The following is a 19,305-nucleotide window of genomic DNA, read 5'->3' on the forward strand; positions in this document are numbered from 1 at the left end:
GTACCATTTCAAACTGTATTTGTATTACTTTATATATCTGCCAGCGCTTACAGCAATACACAGACACGTTGCACATAAAATACTCTTTTAAAGTACTAACGTTTACAGTAGCTCGAACATCCAGAAGACAACCAAGATGGACTACAACTCACGAGTAAGCTACTACACAGAGGGATTATCACGAGTATGATGAATTTTCAGGAGCTAAAGCATACTCAGAAGAAGTGCGTGTTGAGTCGCCGTGCGGCAGTTGATTTAGCGTGGCGCTACGTTTAGCGCTATTCTGATTAGGAGCGGTGAAGACAATGAGTGGAGCCCAAGGAGAGGGTGCAGGAGCTCAAATGGGGTGTCTGAAGTTCTGGCCGGCAAAACGGGCCTTGTCGCCGAGCTCCTCTTCGATCCTGCGTGCGGGGGAGAAGTTTGTGTTATGGGGGTAAACGATTGGGTTTCGTTCGGGTGGGCTTACCGGAGAATTTGGTTGTATTTAGCCAAGCGCTCGGATCGGCAAGGAGCGCCAGTCTTGATCTGGGGGAGAAACAAAATGGCGTTACAAAATTATTGGTTCCAGAACTTTTTTGGTAAGTTGAACATTTCGTAAGTAGAAGTGTACTTTATATGTAAATTCCATAATTCGTTCCAAGTTCCTCAAAAACTACTAACTCAACCTTATGAAAATGATCTACTTACAGAATTAATTTTGTTCCAGAACTTTATGGGTAACTTGAAAATTTCGTAAGTAGAGGTGTACTTTATATGTGAATTCCGTAATTCGTTCCAAGTTCCTCAAAAAACTAACAACTCAACCCTATGAAAATGATCTACTTACAAAATTGATTTAGTTCTAGAACTTTTTTCGTAGCTTTAAAATTTCGTAAGTACAGGTGTACTTTATATGTAAATTCCGTAATTCGTTCCAAGTTCCTCAAAAAACTACCAACTCGACCCTATAAAATTATCTACTTGCGAAAATAATTGGTTCCAGAACTTTTTTCGTAACTTAAAAATTTCGTAAGTAGGTGTACTTTACATGTAAATTCCGTAATTCATTCCAAGTTCCACTAAAAACTACCAACTCAACCCTGTAAAAATTATCTACTTACGAAATTAATTGGTTCCAGAACTTTTTTCGTAAGTAGAGGTGTACTTAATATGTAAATTCTGTAATACGTTCCAGTCCTCACACAACTACCAACTTTAAAATTGGTCAAAGATGATTACAGAATGTAATTTTTGATTTTTGGTATCTCTGCTATGGACCCACCAGGACACAAAAAAACTATTTGGCCACCACGTTTCAGTGTTAATCCAGGCCGTAGTACCTGTCCAGTGCAGAGACCAACGACGAGGTCGGCGATGAAGGTGTCCTCGGTTTCTCCAGAGCGATGGCTGACCATCACGCCCCAGCCATTGCTCTGAGCCAGCTTGCAGCTAGAAAAACAAACCAAAGAAAATAAATAAACAAACTTTTGCTTCCAGCGACTACAGTGGTACCTCGAGATACGAGCTTAATTTGTTCCGGGACTGAGCTCGTATGTCGATTTACTCGTAACTCAAACGAACGTGGCTTAATGGTACTAAAATAAGTTTAATAGTACTAAAATTAGACAGATTTTGCGCATGGGAGAAAGAGAGACTTTTTGCACGGCAACATGCTCGTAACATAACATAAACAAATTTAAATGATGATGGATTACGATGCAGACACACTCAAAAATAAGTTAAATCTAACCTTACACTTAACTTAATTCTAATTTTGTTTTAAATTTTGATACTTTTCTTGGCTCTATTGGCCCCGCCTTCACCCTGACTTTCAGATGCAACCTATCGAGAATTGTTTGCTTTTGTATTCCCTTCAAGATATTCAGAAAATGATGCACACAAATGTCCTTACAAGAGGATAATGCACGACCACTTGCCAACAAGAAGCAGTATTGACTCCTCTCGTATTAGCGATCGCTCCGCCATTCGAACTGACGAACAGGGAAAAAAAACACGGGAAAAAATGCAACGCTCCACCCAGTGGTCGTAGAGCGACATTACACGAGGGGAGTTGCAACCGGAAAGATGGTGGCCATGATGTTGTTATGAGCAGCCTCTAGCGTCCACTGTCTGCTCGTATATCAAAATTTGTCTCGTATCTCAAGATATATATTTCCACAAAATTTTACTCGTATCTCAAATTGCTCGCATGTCGTAGCACTCGTATGTTGAGGTATCACTGTACTTCAGGCAAAAATTTGGGACACTCACGCCTCCAGGGACTCGGTGACGGATCCGATCTGGTTGACTTTGAGCAGCAGGCAGTTGCATGACTTTTGGGCCACGCCCTTGGCGATGCGCTTAGGGTTGGTCACGGTCAGGTCGTCTCCCACCACCTGGATCTTGGTGCTGGCCGTGAATTTGGTCCACGCCTCCCAGTCGTCCTGGTCGAAGGGGTCCTCGATGGACACAACTGCGAATGGTCGACAGGAAGTAGTCTTAGTACGCGGGGAGTTGAATGTTTGGGGATTTTGGAAAACACTTGACAAATGGGGCTTGCGGTCCGTGGGATAAATTCTTTTTTTTTTCAATGCAAAAAACACCATCTTATATTCGGGTCAATAAGGTACTGTGAAAGCGATCTACCGTTTACCGCACATGAGGGGGGCTGAATCGGTGGCCAACCAATCGCAGGACATAATGAGACAAACAACCAATCATTCATAGCGAGGGATAATTTACAGCACATGTGTCAAAGTGGCGGCTTGGGGGCCAAATCTGGCCCGCCGCATCATTTTGTGTGGCCCGGGAGAGTCAATGATGAGTGCCGACTTTCTGTTTTAGGATCAAATTAAAATGAAGAGTATAGATGTGTATTAAATTTCCTGATTTTCCCCCTTTTAAATCAATATTTGTCATTTTTTAATCCATTTTTTCAGTTTTTAAGCCAAAAATCATTTTGTAAAATCTAAAAATATATTAAAAAAGCTAAAATAAATATTGTTTTAGATCTATTAAAAAACTGAATATGCTCTAAATTGCCCTGATTGGTTGTATGTCTCTTCGTGCCCTTCGATTGGCTGGCTACCAATTCAGGGTGTCCCACGCCTCTGGCCCAAAGTCAGCTGGGATAAGCTCCAGCACCCCCCACGACCCTAGTGAGGATAAAGCAGTTCAGAAAACGCTTATCGAACTAAAAACACAAGAAAAAAAAATGGATTAAAAAAAATGTAATTATTGATTTAAAAAGGGGAAAATCAGGAAATATAATATACATGAATAATCTACATTTCGATTTGATCCTAAAACAGAACGTCGTCACTCATGATTTACTTTCTCGGGCCGCACAAAATGATGCGGAATGAACCACTTGATTTCAAATAAATACCCACCAGGATAATCGCTAACGAAGCCCCTGTAGATGTCGGCCAGCTTGTCGGAGGAGATGTAACGGTTGGGGTCTTTGGGGGACTTGAAGTCCAGGTCGTACTTGCCGTCCTGATAGAACTCGGAGGCGGCCACGTCCATGCCGATGACAATCTTGTCCGTGTAGCCCGCCTTGCCAATGGCGTTCTTCAGCAGCTCCAGAGCTACGGGAACAATTCAACACCCTTTGAGTTCAAGATTTTTACACGCTAGTAGAAAAAGACCCCCAGAAAAATGACTGACAAATGTTTGTTGCCATTTTAGCTAGTTGACCGGCAACCAAGGCACTTCACAGTAATCCCTCGATTATCGCGGTTAATGTAGACCAGACAGGGCCGCGATATGGAAAAAAGCGAAATAGGGTCAACTCTATTATAACCCATAGCAGCAAGAGCGGCTTCCACCTACGAGTTTCTGCGTGGATTTCACATTTTTATGAACTTTAAAAAATAGATAAATTACAGTGGTACCTCGACATAAGAGTGCCCCGACATGAGCAATTTGAGATGAGAGTAAAATTTTTGTGCAAATATTTATCTTAAGATACGAGACAAATTTTGATATATGATCAGTTAGCGGACACGAAAGGTTGCTCATAAGAACATCAGGGCCACTGTCTTCCCCGTCCCAACTCCCTCGTGTAATATCTCTGACCACTGGGTGGCGCTTTGCATTTTTTTCAGTGTTTTTTCCCCGTTAGTCAGTGCGAATGGCGAATCGATCGCTAATACGAGGAGTAGATACCACTTCTCGTTGGCAAGTGGTCGTGCTTTATCCTATTGTGAGGACATTTGTGTGCATCATTTTCTGAATATTTTGAAGGAAAGACAAAAGCAAACAACCCTCGATAGGTTGCATCTGAAAGTCAGGGTGGAGGCGGGGCCAATACAGCCAAGAAAGGTATCAAAATTGAACACAAAATTATAATTAAGTTTAGTGTAAGGTTAGATTTAACTTATTTTTGAGTGTCTGCATCGTAATCCAAGTTCATTTCAATTTGTTTATGTTATGTTACGAGCGCGTTGCCATGCAAAAAGTCTCCCCTCCACAAAATCTGTCTAATTTTAGTACTATTAAACACATTTTAGTAGTATTAAACCACTGGTTATTTGTTACTTTGTTAATAGTTGTCAAATTAGAACAAATAAAAAAGGTTTTCCAATCCAATATCCTGTTTTTGGTGTTTTTTCAGAGGGTTGGAACGAATTAATTTGTTTTTAGTTCATTTCTATGGGAAACGTTCGTTTGAGTTACGAGTAAATGGACATACGAGCCACTTTGGAATGCTTCTCACCTTCCTTGTTGTCCAGGATATTGGGGGCGAAGCCGCCCTCGTCCCCGACATTGGTGGCGTCCTTGCCGTACTTCTCCTTGATGACGTTCTTCAGGTTGTGGTAGACTTCGGCGCCGATGCGCATGGCCTCCTTGAAGCTGCTGGCGCCCACGGGCAGGATCATGAACTCCTGCATGGCCAGCTTGTTGCCGGCGTGGGAGCCGCCATTGATGACGTTGAAGGCCTAAAAAAAGGGAAACGCCACACGGAGAAGTTTCTTCCCTTGCCGGTGAGTTGGCGAGACATTGTCGGGGTACCCGCTTCGACTTAAGAGCTCTGCATATTTTCTCTCAACCAAAAAAATTTAAAACTTACCTTGAGATACGAGCTTAATGCGTTCGTGTGTCAATTCCCTCTTATCTCAGATCATTTTTTCCACATATAAAATAACTTAAATACAAATCAATCCGGGCGGCCTGTTGACACGTGTTTAGCGCGTTGGCCTCACAGCTCTGGGGTCCTGGGTTCAAATCCAGGTCGGTCCACCTGTGTGGAGTTTTTGCATGTTCACCCCGGGCTTGCGTGGGTATCCTCCCGGGTACTCCGGTTTCCTCCCACATTCCAAAAACATGCATGCTAGGCTAATTTAGCACTTGAAATTGCCCCTAACTACATGAGTACTTCTGTTCGAATCCAGGTTCACCCGTGTGGAGTTTGCATGTTCTTCCCAGGACTGAGTGGGTTTTCTCCAGGTACTCCGGTTTCCTCCCACATTCCAAAAACATGCATGCTAGGCTAACTGTACACTAATTTGTCCCTGGCCATGAGTGTGATTGGTCGTTTTTCTCATTGCGTCTTGATTGGGATGTGTGGAGTTTGCATGTTCTCCCCGGGCCTGAGTGGGTTTTCTCTGGGTACTCCGTTTTCCTCCCACAGTCCAAAACACAAGCATGCTATTCTATTTGTAGGCTATTTTGTCCTTAGCTCAGAATGATTGGTTGTTTGTCTCATTGTGCCCTGCGATTGGCTGGCCACCAATTCAGGGCGTCAGCTGGGATAGGCTCCAGCACCCCCCGCGAGCCTAATGAGGATAAAGCGGTTCAGAAAATGAAATTAGCTTAAAAAGGACCACCCGGCGTCAGCATCGTATGCTCGCATCTCAAAATTTGTCTCATATCTCAAGGCAAGAATCAGCTCGTAATTGTACTCGTATGTCAAGGTATTAATGAAAATGTCTAAATGTTCCTCACAGGCACGGGGAGGATGACTTCACGGTTGCCGGCCAGGTCGGCGATGTGGCGGTAGAGCGGCACGCCCTTCTCGGCGGCGCCAGCCTTGCACACGGCCAGGGACACCCCCAAGATGGCGTTAGCACCAAATTTGGCTGAAATGAGACAGACGCGAAAAACGTTCGAGTACAATATTGAATGACTTCGGAGGCGAGGAGGCGTCTTACATTTGTTTTCTGTCCCGTCCATGTCCAGCATCAGCTTGTCAACCTTGGCCTGCTCCTTGACATTCACGTCCTAGATTGCAAATGAACGGCCATTAAAAAAGGTCACATGGCAAACACAGTCCCGAAAAAACACATTGTCAAAATGTCATTTTGAATCAATTTGCAAAAGGTAACAAATAAAAGCATTCAATTCAACAAAGCATACGCTTAGTATTGGTTTAGTACATTGAAATACATTATTTTCCACACTATAAAAGCACACCCAAAAGACTTAAATTTTCTGAAACGTGAGTGTTACAATCCGATGCGCCTTATATATGGACCAATCATATGGATTCATGTATAACACAACTATTACTACTACTACTGCATTACTCCTTGAGAGCCATCCTCAGAATTTAAAATGAAAATGTCAGCCTTTTTGTCATTCCACGACTCTTCAAGTACAAAAAAACATCCCTGATTTCTTTTGACACCATTGTTCCGCTGTTGCTATTCAATAAGGATCAATGAGAGTATGAATAAAGAAGAGTAAGGGAAAAAAATTACTAAAGCGGCACGTCAACACCACAGTGCCCACGTGATGCTCCTGTTGGTGCGTTTGGGACCCTCTCACCAGTAGTTTTTTTAATATATATTTTATCTCGCAAGTTAGCGGAAAGCTATATACACCTATCATAAGAGTCATAGTGGATGTACAACACAATCCCTTACTACTGTTACAACTACTACCACTAATTCTACTACCACTAATTCTACTACCACTAATTCTACTACCACTAATTCTACTAACACTACCTCTACTAACACTACCTCTACTAACACTACCACTACTTCTACTACCACTACTTCTACTACCACTACTTCTCCTACCACTACTTCTCCTACCACTAATTCTCCTACCACTAATTCTCCTACCACTAATTCTCCTACCACTAATTCTCCTACCACTAATTCTACTACCACTAATTCTACTACCACTAATTCTACTACCACTACCACCACTACTACTACCACCATGACCACTACTTCTACTACCACTAATTCTACTACCACTAATTTTACTACCACTAATTCTACTACCACCACTACCACCACTACTACTACCACCATGACCACTACTTCTACTACCACTAATTATACTAGTTCTACTACCACTACTACCACCACTAATACTACCACCACTACTACCACCGCTACCCTTATTACCACTACTCCTACTACAACTACTACCACTACCACCACCACCACTACTACTACTACTACCACTACGGCCACGCCAACTATTGCGTCTTATAATCAGGTGTGCCTTATACACAAAACACATTTTAAGATAGGACATTCACTGAAGGTGCGCCTTATACAGTAATCCCTCGAATATCGCGGCTTCACTAGGTTGTGGATTTTTTTCTGGGGGAATTTTTTTTTAAATTCAAAATTGTTTCTAAGATCATAAAAATGTGAAAATCCATGCTCAAACTCCCACGCGCAAGCCACTCCCCAGTCCTCCGCTTGCTACTAGGACTCAGCAATGAAGTAAAAAAAAAAGTATATATATTTAAAGTTCACAAAAATGTGAAAATCCACACCGAAACTCCCAAGCAAAAGCCACTCCCCTGACCTGCGCGTGCTACTAGGACTCAGCACTGAAATTATTATTTTTTTAAATATTTTTTTTTAATAGGGGTGACCCTACTTCGCGGTTTTTCATTTATCGCGGCCATGTCTGGTCTACATTAACCGCGATAATCGAGGGATTACTGCAGTGCGGAAAACACGGTCATTGTTATTGAGCATCTACTAGTGTGTGTATAGTACGAGTCAGACAATAAATGGTCCTACCTTGCCAACCAGTGCAGGTGCAATTTTGTTATTGATATGCTCAACAGCTTTTGAGACACCTGCAAAGGACAAGCAGACCATAACTGACCCAGGCGGCCGGGGGGAGGGGATTCAAAAGACCACCAGGGAACGTGGTGTCCCCTCGTAGAACGACCTTGCAGGGGTTTTGACAAAACAAGAGGATCTGGCCGCAGACAAAACACTTCAGCGTTTTTGTAACAACTCTTCTCTCAATTTACCAGTGAGATGTCCAAAAAAATAAAGCTTAATATTATCTCATCTTTTCAAATACTTTTTTTAAATTAGTTAATTCTTCCAAAGAAACAAAAAACAAGTCAACAATGACTCCTATTTTAGCTTTTAGCTAACGCACGTCTATACAGCTTGATACAACTGTCGTGCCGTTAAAAAAGGAAGTGAGCGCACTATTTTCAAAATAATGGACTGACTTCTGCATTAACAACCTTTTAAACGGCAACAACAGGATTTCCACTCTTAGTTTTCAAATTTTCGCATTTTCAGAGCCCAAAATGTCGTCACCGTGCCCTATTTTCACCCTAATTTTCTATTTTCCCACTGTCCTTAAACACCCCGTTACTCTCAGAACCTATTTTGTGACATTGATCTGCGTTTTCATTAGTTAGTTTCTGCCAAGGTTAGTTTACAAACCAAAACCCAATCTTCATGCTTAGTTCCAACCCTTATTCCACACTTTTTTGTTTACCTGGTTACACAACGCGGGGCCCAAGAATTCATTTACATATTTTACTGCTCTTTTGACTCCTAACAGGAAGAAAACAGAAATGGAAACGTTTGGGGACAATGTTTCAAAAATGAAAGAAAACCAAAAAGGTCATTTAAAGCCTTTTTGCTGGGTTGTTTATATATTTTTTTATATTATTTTTTTTTACCTTTGCCCATGTAGCGAGTTGGGTCATTGTCACGCAGCTCCAGAGCTTCATAGATACCCGTGGAAGCGCCGCTAGGCACTGCAGCTCTAAACAGACCTGAACAGGGTAGACAAAATGAAGACCTGATTAGGACTTGATAGCCTAAAGCACATTTTTTGGGGGGAAATTAAAACAGTCTCCTGACAGGACTTACCGTATTTTCTCGCATATAAGCCGCACCCTTAAAATTGCCTTATAATCGTTGAATTTTACGATTTCTCTCGTATAAGCCGTCCCCTAATTCGCAATTTTCACCTCCATATTCATGGTTTTAGTAGGGAGTACAAATGTGTTACTTTGAAGGGAAAATCTTAAGAAAAATCATATTTCTGAGATTTTGTATGAATCGAAAAGGATCGTATGCTGGATTGCCCACTCAAAAAAGTTGCATGCATGTAGACAAATTCAAAAAGGAAGTCATGTGAGCAGTACAACCAGGAAGTGTATCCGTAGCGGTCTAGTTTTTACCAAGTCTCTGGATGCAATAATAGCATGAGATACACATTACGCAGTTTTTTTTTCTTGAATTTCATTCGTAGACGTCAAAATAAATTTTGTTGAGCGCTTTAACTGTTTATCTTTTCTCTATTTTGAAATAAATGACCGTATCGGCCACATTTTTTTGCATTATGGCGTTTCGTCATTGTCACCTTGCAGTTTCATGCATGTCAGATCTAATTTGTGCACATATAAGCCGCACCCTGGATTTAGTCACCTTTTTTTTAAGCTACAAATACGGCTTATATGCGAGAAAATACATTTTTTTGATCAGTCGCACCCCCAACCAAACTATATAATAAAAAAACTGCGACTTATAGTCCAGAAAATACGGTCTGTATTGTTATTACACTTAAAAATGTGAAAAATCTGGACCACCTGACTTGTTTGTGAAACATCAAGTACATCATGATCTCGCTCTCTCATTGGACCCTCCCCCAAATGCCCATCTGCTAACCCGAGAGGAATAATCCATATAATAAAAGGGGAGATTGAACCTGTTGCTCCGTAACGTGCTGTTATGTAACGGGTCCAGCCGGGGGATCAACTGAGCATGTGCGGACCATCCGGGAAAGCGTGTCCATCTATTCAGTTTACCCACTGGAGCGACATGATTGGATTTCATTGTTTGGAGGGGAGGGGACAAACCATGAGTGTGTTCCATTAATCAATGTCAATTTTTTAAAAGACTAATAAAGATCCGGTGTAACAAAATACACAGCAGTCAGAAAGACCGCTCAAGTCATCTTTGGAATGACGGACGTGGCGTCGTGGAAGCGGCGAGGGCGACCAATCGGATCCGGCCAGAATCTCAAAGCGCCCAGAAAGGAAGGGAAGCCATTTACGGTAAATGGGGTCGTTTTGGCAACCAAATAGGAGGAAAATAAAAGCTGCCGACTCGGTATTTGGGTGCCCTTCCGTGTCAGTGGTCATTCGGGTTGCCTCATTGACATTCCCGGGACTTTTCATCCAGTTGAGGCTTTTGTTTCGGGTCTCACAGATTGGACAGTTGGCCAAACATTAGCAGTTTTTATTCTAGCCATGAAGTGTTAATAACCTACAGGTGTAAACCAAAATATTAATAAGAAATTAATCTTTTGACATGATTTCCAATCTTCTGAAAGCAGGCCCAATTCATATATTCACTTTTTTCTGAACTACCTATCCTCACAAGGGTCACAGGGGGTGCTGAAGCAACCCAAACCACCCAAAAAAATTACCACCTGCTCATTATTATCTGGTGCCACCTGCCACAACAATTTTCATATACCGTATTCTCTCACATATAGGCCATATTTGTCGCTAAAAATAATGACTGAATCGAGGGTACGGCTTATATGCGCACAAATTTGACTTGACATTCACAAAACACCATAACGCAAGACAATGCGGCCAATACGGTCATTTATTTCAATATAGAGCAAGGATAAACAGATAAAACTTAATTTATTTTGACATCTATGAATTAAATTCAAGAAAAAAACTATATTTAATAAAACTTGTTCCGCCATCTTACCTAGGGATGACAAACTAGACCGCTACGGACACACTTCCTGGTTGTACTGCTCACATGACTTCCTTTTTGAATTTATCTATGTGCAGGCAACACCCTTTTGGAATTTTGGATTCATATAATATCTCCGAAATACCACATGCGATGCTTTTTCTTAAGATTTTCCCTTCAAAGTAACACATTTGTACTCCCTATTAAAACCATGAATATGGAGGTGAAAATTGTGAATCAGGGGGAGGCTTATACGAGGGAAATTGCAAAATACAACAATTTTAAGGCAATTTTAAAGGGTAAGGCTTATACATGGATGCGGCTAATATGGTCATGCCAAGTTAATTTAATGCAGAAGTACTACGCAACAGGAAAGATTACAGTACCTTTCTTGGTGTACAGGTCAACTTCCACGGTGGGGTTTCCGCGGGAGTCAAAGATTTCTCGAGCGTGGATCTTCAGGATGGACATGGTTGATTTAGATCTGGAACCACAGCAGCAAGTTAGGACAAGTCCAATTCACAGCCAGGCTTACCAAATTAAAAGCTTGCAATATTTATATCAACTATTTTTTTGGTTTTAGTGTTGACTTCTATCCTGCCTGCCTGCCTGGGAAGACTGCAGAGTCAGGGCGAGTTGTGGCTTGAATATATTTGCTTTTTTTTTTACCCCCTTATCGCCCACACAAAGGATTGCACAATGGCGGGAAATGGTACAACAATGTCAGAAAGAAAGAGATAAAAGTTCAATAATATCTTCGTTTAAAAGAATACGGAGTCACGGTTTAATCTCACGGTGACGTTGATACGTCTAAATGCAAATAATAGGGGTAACACGACCGTACTCTTTGACGTGACATTGATTTGTCATTGGTTTTAACCATTGATAAATCATCTCATTCTACCTGCCCACTCTGAAACAAGTACCAAGAAAAATAGCATTTATTAATTAGTAGTATTATTATTGTTAAGTGGAGGACGAGATTGAAAATGCTGAGCTAATTTCGGCAAAAACGTGGTATGAGAACTAGTTTTCAAGCATCATGGGTGACATAAACGGATGTCACAGAGAATCCAGCAGTTTTTCAAAATAAAGCATTTTTCAGATTCAAAAAAAAGAAAGCAATGTAACGGAGAATCTGGCAATTTTTCAAAATAAAGCATTTTCCAGATTCCTCCCAAAAAGCAATGTAACGTTAACGTTGCATGACAGCCAATTTTCAAGCGTCAAGGGTGTCATAGACGGATGTAAAAAGAGAATCCGGCAATTTTTCAAAATAAAACATTTTTCAGATTCTAAAAAAAAAAGCAATGTACGTTTTTTTTTTTTAAATATTTATCTGCGCTTTAGTTTGCAGTTTATTCATCACGCAACTCACGTCGAATGACCGCATAATAATCATAAGTCGCAAATCATGGAGGCACAAAATGGCAGCCACGTGCCGTGAATGACATCCGTAAAACCGGATGCTCCACTTCCACTCAATGCAACGGAAAACTTAGCAATGCATGACGCATTGATTTGCTATTGATCAGTTTGGCAGACACGCCCACCGACCACCTTTGATGCGGCAAGCAACTGGTGTCGTCTCCAAAAAAGTCCGCCATTGCATTCCCAAGTTCCGCAATACGAGACTGCGGGAAGTTTGCAACATGACGCCCGTTTGTGACACCCACCGCAGTCCTTAAAAAGTGTTTGGGGACGGGTGGGGGGCCTTCCCTCGCCAGCTGACGGCGTCATTTTAAAAATAGTCGTATGGGCTCCGAACTATTCCACGTTAACTGAGGAAAAAATAGCTAAATACAGTATACGGAACATCAGCTTCTCAAGGGCAACACTTTCAAACGCGCCCTTGAAGGATGCAAAACGCCGTAACCGTTCGTTAATAGACGACAACGATGAAAATATGGTGGAAATATAGACAGAAATGAAACAAGGTGGCCGTTGCGAAGCCCGAAAGACCCCGTGAAAATGTGTTGGAAGTTACCTTTTCGGCGGGCCTGTGTGCAAGGATAGTGCCGTGTGAGGTTGCGTCGTGCGGGCAAGCAGGCGAGAGGAAGGCGCTGGTGACGTTCCGGGCTCGATGATAAGTGGACGGCAGCGAAGCAGAAGCAGGCGGCGGAGCGACGCCATTGGTTGGAGCAAGGTCACGCGGTTCGTGGGTACGAGGCGGGCAGCACGTTCGCTATGGAGCACATCAGGAAAAGCGAAATTATAGAGCGAAAACGGGGAAAAAACTCTATTGCGGGTCGTACGTCCTCTGCGTCGCCATCTTGGAGGTGTCTAGATTCGTTCACTTCGATGTATTAATGGGGGAATGTTATTGTATGGTAAGGGTTAGGATTATGATACATATTGGGTGAATTTTGGGGATGAGATACTCAGCTCCCGACATGTCTGGAGCGAATTGAGGAGACGCTAACTCATTGTTACGTCACTTGCACCGCCATCTTGGAGGTGTCTCGATTAATTCATTGCTGTGAATGTAGGAATATTAATTCATTTTCTGTACCGCTTATCCACAGACTGGTTGAGGGACGTGGGAATATTATTGGTCTAAATTAGTTCACTTGCATCTCTTAAAATAAGAACATTTCATCCGCACTATGTGAATATAGCATCACAACATCGTTCAAAAGATGGGGAAGCGAGCGAACTGAAGAGACATAACCATGACGCCAACTTTACCGATGGTTCGTGCGTCACTTGCGTCGCCATCTTGGATGTGTCTATATTGATTCACATGAGTCTTTTAATGTTTGAATATTGTTTGTGTGAATTGATTCAGTGTCTGAATATAATTACACACATTATGTGAATCTTGGGAGTATCATAATGATGTCAGGCACGACTGCTGGACTTTGTTTACCTGCGCCATCTGCTGGCTGGTTAGGGACACTACAGTACAAAAACTAAAATCATGCAGTGATGTTATACATTGACGTCCATCACATTAGTTTCACAGCTTTTCATTGGTCCGAATCTACAAAGGAGAAATGGGTTCATAACAACAATATGCTTGTCTAGGAATCACGTTGGTCCCCATATAACGGCATGCTTTTTTGATGATGTGAAATTAAATTATATCCAGTAGATGGTGCTATAATGAAATTTCCCATAAGGTTCTCATTTTGCATTCACTGCATACAAGAATATTAACCATGTAATTTTTTTTAGGAAACCACCAAAAATGAGCATATCTGGTGTATATCCATTAAACCAAACAAACAAGCAAAATTGTTCATTCATTTTCTGTACTACTTACCTCACAAGGGTCGTAGGGGGTGCTGGAGCCTATCCTAGTTGACTTAGGACACCAGGCGGGAAACACCCTGAATTTAGGGCCGGCCAATCGCAGGCCACGATGAGACGAGGACAACCAATCATAGCTATGGGCAATTTAAAGTGACGTTCAACCAGCTAGCCTAGCATTAGCATGCATGTTTTGGGGATGTGGGAGGAAACCGGAGTACCTGGAGAAAACCCACGCAAGTCTGGGCAGACCATGACAAATCCTTACCAGAATGGTAATGTCCAGACCTGAGATCGAACCCTCGGTCTCTGAACTGTGAGGCGGACATGCTAACCACTCCGACACCGACTCAGCGAAATTGTTAAGTTCTGGAAAAAAAACACACATTAATCAACCATTGGCGCATTTGACAAACAGCAAAGGTCAATATTGAGGTCGTGTTAATCTTCCATTTTTAATCCGTTGCCAGCAAAGGTGTTGCTTTTAACATCAATCTGCGAAACGGTCAAATCACCTTTATTGCCGCGAACGGTCGCTCGCGGCCATAAAACAGCGGAGACGTGCGACCGTGCGAGTAAACAACCACGGCGTTCGGTCATCTGTCTCACGTCGCTGCCATTTGGACAAATGTTCCCAGAACGGCTGATTTGCTGCCAAGTTCAATCGACATCGCGTGTGTTTCTTGTACAGACAAGAGTGAGGAAGGCCGGTTAGCGGTGGGAGAAGAAAAGAAAAAAGCTCTGCCATTTGTCAGCCTCAGCAAGTTGCATATTTGGTTAGCTTTCTCGCTATGATGTGTCAGTAAGTGCGAATCGTGTACACAAACATTGCGTGCGTCTCGAAAAATTTCTTATTCCCTCTGCCAGGTTGCCCTGGATGTGATCTTGGGCCGCTTGGCAAAGGCGAATTTGTCAAAAGATAAAAGACAGTAACCAATTATTATTATTTTTTTAATGTGAAATGTTTCAACTGTTTAAATACAATGGCAATTCTACTTACAAATGCCAATTGGCCAGAAAATTTCAGGTTACAAAACCCTTTGTTATGCAAAATGACTGTTCAAATTTACCAAATTACCCCAAAAAATCCCCCAAAACATCAATACCCATTATTTTATTTTGAAATTGTCACAGTAGCATTGCGTCCTACTTTACAATCTCCCAACACCCAGCTGGCCTCCCATTGGCTGACAAAAACAACTATCCATATGTGGTTAAAGGAAAAAATACTAATAATTCATTCATTTTCTGAACCGCTTTATCCTCACTAGGGTCGTGGGGGTGCTGGAGCCTATCCCAGCACCCCACCCTGAATCGGTGGCCAGCCAATCACAGGGCACGGACAATCATTCACTCTAACACTCATAACTCGAGAAAATTTAGTGTCCAATCAACCTACCAGCTAGGTTTTACAATGTAGTAGGAAACCAGAGTACCCGGAGAAAACCCACGCAGGCCCAGAACGAACATACAAACTCCACACTGATGGACTCACCTGGATTTGAACGCAGGACACCAGAACTCCGAGGCCGATGTGCTCACCGCTCAAGCCACCGCGCTGCCCTGAAATAAAGTAAATAAATGAAGTTCTATTTAATACCAAGTTGTTTTTCAATTCATCATTTCAAGTTGTTTTGATGTGTCTTTAAGTACATGGAGGCTCCAGCACCCCCATTGTTGGTCTTAAACCAAAGTTAGGGCTCAGAACATTTTGCAATTTAATTGCCTCTTTCCACACACACAAACACACAAACACACAAACACACATACACACACACACACACACACACACACACACACACACACACACACACACACACTTCAATCTTGTTGTTAAACTCAGTTAGGAGTCAAGTGTTACTTCCTACTTCCCGTCTTGCAAAATGGCGACGACTTAGCAATACTTGCTCCATTTTATGAAATAATGGTAATTAGGCAATAACAGTGAGTTACCAAAAAAAAAACTTCCTGGCAATACCGTTTTGATTAGCGGAATCTAAAGGCTTGTTTTAAGTACTTTTTGACTAAGTGCAGACACCTTAGTAGTTTTACAGCTTGTCCCATAAATTCAGTTTCCTGACATATAAGTCAAGTGTTTTAAACTGCTACCAAATGGTCACTCTCACTTCATTAAAAAGCTTTTTTAAAAATCATGTTAAATACCGTATTTTCTCGCATATTAGCCGCCTTCATGTATGAGCCGTACCCTTAAAATGGCCTTAAAATGGTTGAATAAAACATCATTATCTTTCCTTTGAAGACACAGCACTTGCATGTAAAATGGAATTGCTTTTTTTAAATGACGTTTTATCAATTTTAAAGTCTTCACCATTATTTGAAATGCTTTTTATACCTTGGGTTTCAAGTTATGAAAGTATTATTGTTAAAAAAGTATGCTAGAAAGAGTGCAGCTGTAATTCACAATGTCATGCTAGCTGGTAGCGAGCTAGCTGTTGGATTAGCTTTTAGCCGAGAACAAAAATGAGAATTTCAACAGATATTGAGACCGAATATCTTCTTCTAGAATTGTATTTTGAGTTTGATATCTCTAAATTAGTTTTTAAACCAATAGACAAAACATGCTGTAAATATTAAGTAGTACCGTAGTATTTAAGTGTGCAAATCGTGTATTTTTGAGACTTATTTTAACACGTTTTTAAGGGGGAATATTTAAAAAAAATATATTTATTAAATATTTTTATTTTTTTCATGAATTTCATTCATAGACGTCAAAATAAATTTTGTTAAGCATTTTATCTGTTAATCTTTTCTCTATTTTGAAGTAAATGTCTTGCGTTAAGACATTTCGTGCATGTCAAGTCTAATTTATGCGCATATAAGCCATACCCTCGATTCAGTCATCATTTTTTTTTATCGACAAATACGGCCTATATGCGAGAGAATACGGAACACGCAATCATAATTTTTGGGGAAATTCCAACTGTGTATATTCTTGTCTTTGTGTCTTGTTGTCCTTTTTATTTGCACTTGTTCAGCACACTCACAAGTCTGGCATCTCAGGCGGAGGTTTGGGACAAGCTCGAACTAGCATGTGCCAGGTTTCCGATGTGTGCGTGATGTGCGTGTGTGTGTATTTATTAACGCTTGCTGCCATTTGAAGTCAAGTGGAAACTTCAAAAATCAACTCTAGTCATAGGATTGACAGACAGGCAGGAATGGACTTGCGCCCACGGTTGCCGTCGGAAACAGGCAAACCCAAAACAGGTTGTTTAAGAAAAATAATAAGGATAAGATAAAATATTTTTTTAAAAAGGAAAAATCAGAAATTAAGAAAATAAGTCCACTAAAACGTTTTTACATGAAGTAAAAAAAAAAAATCAACTTTTTCTTTTAAGTTCTTAAAATAAAATTGGGAGTTAACCCAAAACAGGTTCTTTAAGAAAAAAGTATAAAATTAAATAATTTAAAAAAAAAATCATAAAGTAAAAAAAAGGTTACCTAAAAAAATTAAAACTTTTTTTTAAACAAAAAATAAAAAAATAAAATTGGGAGTAAACCGAAAGCAGGTTGTCTCAGAAAAAAGTATAAAATAACATAATTTCAAAAAACATATACCGTAATTACTCGAATATAACACGCAGGTTTTTGCAAAATAATTAATTCCAATAGTTGGGGGTGCGTGTTATAATCAAAAACTAATTTTTTTTTTTTTTTTTTTTTTTTTTTTTTTTGTGTCTTGTTACATGGCCCTTAGCCTGGTGCTTTTTCTTGCCAAATAAATTGAATTGAAATTGAATTGAATAAAATAAATTACAAATTTTCGATCGAAAAAAGCATTGTCAAACTCACTTTGACGCACGGATTTTACGTCATCTCGTAGAGCCGACGCACGGATTTTACGTCATCTCGTGAAGCCGAGACCACCACTGCCCCCCTCTAGCCTCGTACCCGTCTCAGTTCACCCTCTCTCAGTTCAGTGTTATAATCAATAACTAAAATAAATTACAAATTTTCGATCGAAAAAAGCATTGTCAAACTCACTTTGACGCACGGATTTTACGTCATCTCGTAAAGCCAATCGGATGATGTGTTGTGGGAGGAAGAGGAAGTGGATGAAGGAAGCGTGGACGTTGATAGGATTCTCAACGAAGACATGTATGAGAGGACAGACAAAGAGAGAGAGGAACTTTTCATTTGAAGGATTCTAATGAATAAATTTGTTTGAACAAAACAATCGTGAAACGAAGAAAAAAAGGTAAGATTTCTGATTTTCGTCAGCGGGAAATTTTAGGTGCGCACTATATTCGAGTACTGCGTTTTTCCAGATTTTTTTGGCCCAAAGTTATACCTGCGTGTTATTTTCGAGTGCGCGTTATATTCGAGTAATTACGGTAGACTAAAAAAGGTACCTAATAAAGTGGAACATTTTTTAAAAAATATACATATTCAACCCTTTTTCTTTTAGAATCTTCAAAATATTTTTTTGAGAAAACCTAAAGCAGGTTAATAACAAAAAAGTACAAAATAAATTAATTTAAAAAATCATAAATTTAATAAAATGGTACCTAAGAAATTGATTTTTTTTTTTAGACTAAAAAGAAAAATGTTCAGCCCTTTTCTTTTACATTCTGAAAATAAAATTGGTAGAAAACCCATGTATGACAAATGGATAAGGGTTGTGATGTTTAAGAAAAAAAAGTAAAAAAACAACAAAATAATAATACAAAATAAATCCTACAATAAAATACTACCAAAAATTTTTTTTTAAAAATTTATCTAGAAAGAAAACCCTTTTTCAATTACACCCTGAATTTTTTTTGGGTATAAAACCCATTTATTAGCCAAACAGGGAGCGATGGACTTTTGTAAGCCGAAAACAGACCATTAAAAAATTGAACGCAAAATAATTCCCCCCCCCCCAAATTGTAACTTTTATAAAAACTAACTGCCACAAAAAAATAAAACTAAGGTTTGATATAAACAAGCAATTTTTTTCCTCGATAAAATCATTGAAAAATCAATTTACCAGACAGACTTACCCAACAGAACATTAGCTTAAAAATGAAATTCCCTTGATTTCTACATACGTGTTCTAATAGCCTTTTATTTCAAGAGAACCATGATAAAATAATTTCCCTCTCATTGCGCACTTTCCCATCAGCGG

The 19,305-nt window shown here is 40.3% G+C and overlaps 1 protein-coding gene and 1 long non-coding RNA gene across 2 annotated transcripts; both read right to left on the reverse strand.

Annotated features, from left to right (window-relative positions):
- Position 1: 1 nt before the first annotated feature.
- On the reverse strand, positions 2 to 13,204 carry eno1a (enolase 1a, (alpha)). Its single transcript, XM_077615627.1, has 12 exons — positions 12,916 to 13,204; positions 11,315 to 11,412; positions 8,888 to 8,983; positions 7,977 to 8,035; positions 6,135 to 6,204; positions 5,929 to 6,062; positions 4,700 to 4,922; positions 3,372 to 3,569; positions 2,251 to 2,452; positions 1,320 to 1,428; positions 467 to 525; positions 2 to 401 (listed from the first exon to the last, which is right to left on the reverse strand). Exons 1-12 carry the CDS (start codon positions 13,059 to 13,061, stop codon positions 338 to 340), a joined length of 1,458 nt encoding a protein of 485 aa, XP_077471753.1. The 5' UTR covers positions 13,062 to 13,204; the 3' UTR covers positions 2 to 337.
- A 1,253-nt stretch (positions 13,205 to 14,457) lies between these two features.
- LOC144085952 (uncharacterized) lies at positions 14,458 to 19,269 on the reverse strand. The gene is made up of 3 exons (XR_013304306.1): positions 19,181 to 19,269; positions 15,676 to 15,743; positions 14,458 to 14,549 (listed from the first exon to the last, which is right to left on the reverse strand). It is a non-coding gene; the product is annotated as an uncharacterized LOC144085952 (long non-coding RNA).
- Positions 19,270 to 19,305: the final 36 nt, after the last annotated feature.

The sequence above is a fragment of the Stigmatopora argus genome, chromosome 1, assembly GCF_051989625.1.
Source record: "Stigmatopora argus isolate UIUO_Sarg chromosome 1, RoL_Sarg_1.0, whole genome shotgun sequence".
NCBI lineage: Eukaryota > Metazoa > Chordata > Actinopteri > Syngnathiformes > Syngnathidae > Stigmatopora > Stigmatopora argus.